Genomic DNA, 8,289 nt, shown 5'->3' with positions numbered 1-8,289 from the left:
CAAGTTTCTCAGTGCTAGTCTCGATAAATTAGCATCGATTTTTCGTAAAGACAAGTTGAAATTATTACAATCAGAATTCAGAAATCTATCCGTCAAAAATTTTGAATTATTAGCGCATATAGGTATCTTTCCATACGACTATATGTGGACTGTGTCGACAAGTTGCAGGAGCAGCGGTTACCATCGCTGAATAATTTTATAGTTCTCTTATCGGTGAAACGATATCTGAGAGTGAATATGCATACGCTAACCATCTGGCAACGATTCTCTATACGTACGTTAGGTGNATACAGCAATTTATATTTAAAAACTGATGTTTCATTATTAACTGATATACTTGAGAATTTTCGAGAAACTTGTATTCGAAGTTACGGATTGGATCCTACGCATTATTATACCTTATCCGGGTACACGTGGGACGCTATGCTGAAATACACAGGCATAACGTTTGACCTGCTCACAGATGTTGATATGGTTATGTTTATCGAACGAGGTATACGCGGTGGTCTTAACCAGTGCAGTACAAGATACGCGCACGCTAATAACAAGTACATGCAGACGTACGATTTATTAAAACCACCGTCGTATCTCATGTACTCTGATATAAATAGCTTGTACGGCTGGGCGATGTGTCAACCAATACCGTATGCCACATTCCAATATAAACAACATCTGGAATATCGACGTGATGTTGTGACCGGACGGATTTATTATCTAGACGGAAATTATCGCGGTTGCCACCTGTTTTCACCTCTAAACAGGAAAGATTAACAATCTTTCTCCTTTTCAAGATCGGACTCACCGTTGCGGAGAAGCCCNGACGTCGTCGTCGGAAGGAACTATCTCTTGGACGTCGGAAGATCGGCACAGAACAACACCAGGACGTATAAATTAACAATGCACTTTTACGTTTATGCAAAACGATGGAAGTATTCTTTTATTAGCGGCTATACGGCAGATGTACAGAAAGTGAGCTTCTCGATTTTGACGCACGCATTATATTGAGACGCAATGCTCATCGTAGCGCGGCTCGAGATATACTAACTGATAGGAGCGCTGAGCTTTGCCACGAAGCCTCGCCTTTCCCCACTTCCGGCTTGCGCTTGCGCACAACTGTCTGACGTGAAACTTGCGGAAAGTGGACGGAACTTCTGGATGGTTTNCTAGGTTTGTTGAAACCTCCCCTCAACGGATTATNCACATTTCAAGACTTTTATAAATTNTTGTATAAAATTTAGAAAATGCTGAAATGATAAAAATTTTGACGTGGATTGTTTATTTATGCCTAAATAAACGTTCTCTATAAGTTTCATCAACAATTCATGTATATTAACAAAATTTTGATTTTTTTTTTNAAAGTGCCTAATTGTGATTTATTTTGTTTTAGGGACGTTCCAGCTACCTCAAGGGATCCCCAGGTAAGTATTTATCAACTTATTCCTATTTTTACATATCCGATTTCAGGTAAAACCATAAAATAAGCCTAATTGTGGAAAATTTATATTTTATGGGTCTCTATTTTTTTCCGAAAAATCCATTCCAGGTAGTTTTACCAACAATTACATAACTTTGTACTTTCAGGTTAGTACATCGGCATGAGACAGTCTTCTTCTATCTTCCCGTGGCGTAGTGCTTTTTCAGCATTGACTCCCAGGTAAGTATAAAATTAAATAATTGAATTGTCAATAATTCTTGCAGAAAAGANTTCCTNATGCCGAAGTATACCTACTACCAAAGTTTGGTCAACAATTGAGTTGTACCTTTATTTTTTATGTTATAGGTTCTGACATTGGCATGAGGGAACATCAGACTAAGTTACCGCGGCATGGTGCTTCAACGATATCCACCTACAGGTAAGTACAAGTATAACCTACAAATTTAAAAACACTCTAATTGTTAAAACTTTTTCCAAGGATAGTTTCCTGATGCCAAGATCTACCTAATACCAAAATTTGAGCACCAATTCACTACTTTTAGTTTTCATTAAGTGCTTGCGGCGTAGTGTCTTACGGATTTTCTAAAACACCTCAATTGTTGTCGTGCTTACTGGCAGTGATTTCTTATAACCTTAGAAGACAGTTTCAGAACTTTGAGCGACAATTCACCACTTTTAACTTAGACTAAGTTCTAGCGACATAGTGCCTTTTCAGGTAAATTTCTAAAACACCTGAATTGTGGCTCAACCTTCGCTCGCTGGTTTGTTATACCATACGACTTTGATGGCATTTGAAATTTTTGACATTTTGATACTTTTTACCGATTTTCTCAAAAATGCCAAATTGTTACCAAAAATTACACATCCGTAATTGTTGGCGAAAATTAGCTTATTCTGCTAAGTTTCATTCACAATTCATGCTTTGATAAAAAGTTTCAACAATTCAAGTCAAATATTCTAAATGTCATCACGTCGAGTACACCAGTCAAAAATGGGTGTCTCTATTAAATAAAATTGTACCCTGATTGAGATTTCTACTAAACAAAATTGTAAAATATTATGCACCCCTAAGTAGCAATATGTTAAAGTGCTTTAACATCAATAACAACACTAAAATGAATAAAACTAAAAACGTATACACATGTACATATCGCACTCGCTCTTGTAAAACAAAAATTAACATGTAACGCTAAACTGATTGTTCTCCAATGTTACGTCCTGGTCCATGGATACGGTCGGGCTGTGGTGTGACGCAACAGTAAACGCGTCGTTTTCTATCGTCGTTCTCTCTTTACAGTGGACACGGAAGTCCCGCTGTGAGAGAGTTTGTTTATATTCGTCGACAGGTCAACGGCGTACGCCGATCTTACTCTGTCTAGCGAACACTCACTCGTTGGTCCTTTTTTAGATCTGAGACGCAAGTCTCATTTACCAAGGACGGGACCTAGCGATTTTAACAAGGAAGTGAGAGTGGGTAGTACGGAGAGAAGGATAACAAAGAATAACTCTTTAGTTTGATTCCACACATTATAAAGTAATTATATTTATTTAAAAAAAACAAATCAAAATCTTAGCAAAGTACTAACAGACAGATGTGTTGAAACTAATACAATGACGCGCATAATTGTTTCGTACAAAGTAATCTATAAGNTAAGGTGCAAGTGTGAGAGATAGGGGGAATACGAGTTGTTTAGTGCAGCCAGCCTCTTTAACCCATGTTTACGCACCTTAGACCATCTTAGAAATGTATTTTCTTATGTCAATTTACAAATTCGATTTTGTTTTATNTTTTAGGTTCTGATAGATTTAATGATAGNAATAAATTTGAATGTGTCATGATTCTAAGACTGATATTCGGAGATACTCGGGCTTTGTTTGTTTCCGTGATTTAGGGAGAAAAAAAAGAAATAATTCGGACGCCACCCGAAACGGCTATGCACCGTGAGTAGCTCTTCCAAAAAATTCAAATGCCAACCAAAACGGCTATGCACCGTGAGTAGCTCTTTCGAAAAATTCGAATGCCACCCGAAACGGTTATGCACCGTGAGTAGCTCTTTCGAAAAATTCGAATTTTTGAGCGCGTCTATCTATTTGTTTATTTTAACTATTTTTCTCGATTTCTTCGAAAATCAGTCGCAAAGTCGTGAGGTAAGTACACAAACAGTGGAACCTCCGAATGAAAATAATTACAATGTGGACTTACTATTTGCTGCGACCAGTGATGTTGATTACTAAAAGGTTCTAGGCTGTTGCGGGACAGTAGTTNACTCTGAGATTTCACATTCTGCACTCACTGTCACTCACTCACTCGCTGTGGTACTTCTAAAATCTGCGGCTCTATCTGCCTCTGATCCCAAAAGTCCCGGCTTATATACAATTTTGAGTAAACGAGGACTCTTCCAATCGGAAAACTCGGTCAAGCTTCGCTGGTTCTTATTTGTTGATTAGTTGGTCGGGTAAACTTCGTGAGATCGCCAATCGGCGACGATCCCTCGGCTCGGTCGGCTCGTCCGATTTTCCGGAGAAAGGAAAAGGGANAGTGTTGGTTTTTAATCACGCCACTTAGACCCTTTGCTATTTGTTTATAATAAAGTTTTCGTGGATTATTTGTGGCGTCGGAGTTCTATTTGCTCCGGGTGCTCTAATTTTTATGAGCGGTGTTTTTCCTGGCCCGGANATATCCGGGTTTGTTTAGGATGTTTAAACAATAAATTAAAAATTTTAGGTTATTACTAGGCGCGGTTTATCTTTTCGGGCGCCGATGTGATTTCCGTTTGCTCTCCTATCGTNTGGAGTCCTAGTCTCCAAACAATAGGAGGTCTGCTCGGATTATTTATTGCTTTTTAGTATTTGTTAAAAGGGTAATTTGTTATGCGTTGGCGCGTCGCGTTGCAAGAAAAAGGGACCCGTGGAGTCCTCAGGACGTAACACCAATAAACGTTTTTTTTNNAGATTTCTATAGTCTAGTCTGTGAATACTGGTTTCTCTTTTTGGAGCTGCTCGTCTCCGCATCTGATAGGCTAAATCCGTGTCCGGGTGGTGCTTCGACGGGTATGCTGCTCCCTGAAGTCGTCGATCGCAATGTTTGTGACATCAACTTGAGATAGCGGGTACATCCTTGAAGTCGACCTCAAGTATCCTCGCGTATTACACAACACGCACACTGATTTATCGTTCTGCCCGACGCGAGATAANCCGCAAGCAACAGAAGAAGCTGCTTGCAACATTGCATAACAAAACGCGTTATATCATTCATTATCGCGCCCTGCAACAATGTGTGCGACATGGTCTTTGTATTACAAAAATTCATNGCGTACTACAATTCGCGCAATCTCCATGGCTCCATCGCGAATTAAATGAAAACTTCTTTTGACTTTATTTAAATATAAAGTCAAATAAAAACCGACTCGATCTTTACTTATTATTCTGCCCAACGGTTTTTTGACTTTAAAACATGTAACGACAGTACACGTGGCACACTGCTCGACTCGACAACAGCTGATCGCTCGACTTTGAGAGATGATTTGGAGCTCCAGAAATAGTACACACACTAAAAATAATATGGCTTGCGGATTTCTTTATTTCGACATTAATATATATATTTAATTACATTGTCTCTTGGCTCCCCTTTACGGAGTTCGCGTTACAGTTCACAACATTTTTATGCGACCTCGACGAAACGGCAACGACACGACACGACTCTCTCACGACCACCTCGATCGCCGNCTGTTCCAAGAGTGTCTTTCCACTCGATCTTTCGGCAAAATCCGTTGACTTCAAAACTTCCAGAAAACCTACAAAACGCAAAACCGACCACGCGGTCTTCTGCGGTCTCACGCTCTCTCGGCACGCTTCCGCACGCGGGGGTGCCAATCGGCCAACCCCGACAAGTGATACCGCCACGCTGCTCATATCTTACATATCTTACAATACACAATTTCGAGCGCTCGCTACCACCGACTTCAAAAAAACTTTATACAAATTGATGCATAATGCGGTTTCTGACAAAACTATAGAAAATGTGCGTAAGTATATAGATATAAAACTTTTAACACAGTGGGATGAAAGATGTAACGATGCTATCGTTACGGCCGGAACTGACTATCCGTCCCGGCACAAAAACGGCGCCTAGCGCCGAATAAACCTTGTTAATTACAACGTGTATTTAATACACGCTGTATAGCGACAAATGTGCCGCCTGCGCCGCACATTCTCCACGTCAACAAGCGGTTGACGCCCCGCCCGCACTGCACGTTCCCCGTGCCGAGAAGCGGCCTGCGTGCCGCCCGCACCGCGCGCTCCCCGCGCCAACAAGCGAGTTGTGCCCGCACTGCGCGCTTTACCGCGCCACGAAACGCTAGCTGATCTATCGCCCGCACCGCGCGCCCCGCCGCGCCACAAAACTACATGCGTGACAACCAATTTGTTGTTTTCCCCGCATTTTCTCGACCCNGCTCCGCAAAAAATGGCGAGTATAAAGACCGGGCCCGAAATCGAAGTGTTCCGATCCGCTCCGATCTTCAGATTTATGAGAAGCACTTGGGGAAGCTCTTCCTCGGCCGGGTAAACCGACACGTGACTCGCAGATTTGCTTCGATCCGCTCCTTTCAGGGAAAAGAATTTCTCTCCGGGAAAATCNGCATCCGTTCCNCTCCGCACAAAGAGAATTTACATTCTCTCTGCCGGGAAAACTGACATCCGTTTTCCGCTCCTTCCGGGAAAAATTCGTATTCTTNGCCAGGAAAACCGGCATTCGTTCCACACCGGTGAATACTCGTATTTTCTGCCGGGCAAACNGGCATCCACCTTGCGACAAGGAGCGCAAGCTTCCGTTCCACCGGCCGTCGGTCGGCACTGATACGCCGAGACCAAGCGTCGCGGCGCTAACGCCGCGCAGCCGCCGCCGCTAGCACCGCTCCAGCGCAGGGCCGTGCTTTACAAGATCGGACCCGCCGCATAAGCAACACCATCGAAAAGCACCTACGTCGNTGCCCCTTATAAATATTTCTTATCTTTTTTTGTTTGGTTGTTTTTCACGGGGTAAATACTTTTTTTTATTTGTATTGTATTTGCGTTTTGGTTTGAATAAATCAAACGAATATTTTGTTAAACNAAACTACCCTGAGTCACTCTGAATTTCTTTCTCACGAAATCCTGAACCGACGAGNTACTCCGCAGCAGCAAAACAGCTAAAAGCAAGGTACCTTACGAAGTCGGACCGTTACAAAGATATGGTGCGGAAGCATTGATCTCCCGACTACATTTTCATAGTTGAAGTGTCTTTTCTGAAAATTTTATTGCACTTNANGTGCGTAAACTCAAAGTGAAATTTAACAAACCGATATACGTAGGAATGTGTATATTAGATATATCTAAGACGTGTGTGTATGAATTTCACCACGATTACATGGCACCTTTGTACCGAGAGAAATGCAAAATTATGTACACCGACAAAGACAGTTTTATTTATTTTATCGAATGCGAGGATGTGTACAATATCATGAAACGTGACATCGAAAGATTCGATACAAGTGATTATCCGGCTGATAGAGTGTATGTTATGCCACATGTCAACAAAAAGGTTCCAGGATTGATGAAAGATGAAAATAATAGTATGATAATGACTGAATTTGTCGAACTTAAAGCAAAAATGTACGCATTGAAAGTGGACAGAAAGAGAGACACAAAAAAGGCCAATTGTGTAAAGAGTAGCGTCCTAGCGCGAACATTAACGTTCGACGATTACAAGCAGTGTTTGAACGATGAAACTGAAAAGGTATGCCGACAGTCCTGTATACGATCAAAGTTACACGATCGAAGTGTATACTGTGTCCGAATCAAAACTTGCTCTAAGTCCGTACAACAATAAGCGTACCCGATTTTACTGGAACATTATCATGGGTCATATTATAAACTACCACAAAACCGTGTATAATATAGATTATGTGTATATTACCATTTAATATGTGTAATAACAATTATGTATATATGTTGTAAGTTATGTTGTAATTTATATAAATATAAATACTATATAGTGTGTTTACAATATAGTAGTTTTATCTATTCAAGAGTTGTATGTCTCGTTTAATTCTAGCCACTTCACATAAACTTTGTCACCTTTCTTGCGTAATACTTTTTCCACGAGATAAACGTCTGGATGTGCAACGCGATGCAGTTCATATTCGTAGAATCCTCCAGCAACAGATTGTGAATCCTCAAGCAGATACGTAACAGGATAGGTCGTTTGTATTTTACTGATTTTAAATACTTTGGTCGTCCAATTTGGTATATATCCTTTATTGAATAATGTTTTAAATTTGCTCACGCGTACTGGATTATCTACTTTGAATCGTGCTGGTCCTGCGATCTTAACGTTGCTGTACACCGTAGTTAAGAGCTCATCAGCAATTATGNGAGTAACATTGATAGGTCGCATACCAATAGTTCAATGTTTTCTCGCGTTTGTACTCCACAAGAAGACGCGGTAATATGTCGATCCATTTGTAGGTTCCGTTAAATGTAAATTGTTTCCACATGTTGTTCTCCAACGTACGGTTAAATCGTTCTACAANTGAAGCCTTCATAANCAAATATGTGAAATAACAATTGATGTTATGCTTCTTCATCAGTGTTTGTACACTTATATTATAAAATTCTTTTCCACGGTCAGTTTGCAAATTGTTTGGACATTGTTATCCCAAATTATTGCTGCAAAACCTTTGGCGACTTCGCATCCACTCTTATTCTTCAGCGGTATGGCCCACGCGTACTTGCTCAGCACATCGATGATACGACAACCGTAAGTATGTAATGGTAGCCTCTGGTGAAGCGCAAATACAGACACATTTCTACCA

General features: G+C 40.7%; 1 protein-coding gene across 1 annotated transcript; it reads right to left on the bottom strand.

Annotated features, from left to right (window-relative positions):
• Window positions 1–7,499: 7,499 nt before the first annotated feature.
• Window positions 7,500–7,871, bottom strand: LOC109861749. The gene has a single exon (XM_020441541.1). The coding sequence runs from the start codon at window positions 7,869–7,871 to the stop codon at window positions 7,500–7,502; it is 372 nt and encodes a 123-aa protein (XP_020297130.1).
• Window positions 7,872–8,289: the final 418 nt, after the last annotated feature.

This window comes from Pseudomyrmex gracilis, unplaced genomic scaffold (assembly GCF_002006095.1).
Source record: "Pseudomyrmex gracilis isolate BER0280 unplaced genomic scaffold, ASM200609v1 scaffold_992, whole genome shotgun sequence".
Classification (NCBI taxonomy): Eukaryota; Metazoa; Arthropoda; class Insecta; order Hymenoptera; family Formicidae; genus Pseudomyrmex; species Pseudomyrmex gracilis.
The sequence above is the reverse complement of the archived record's forward strand: the minus strand, read 5'-3'. Positions and strand labels throughout refer to the sequence as shown.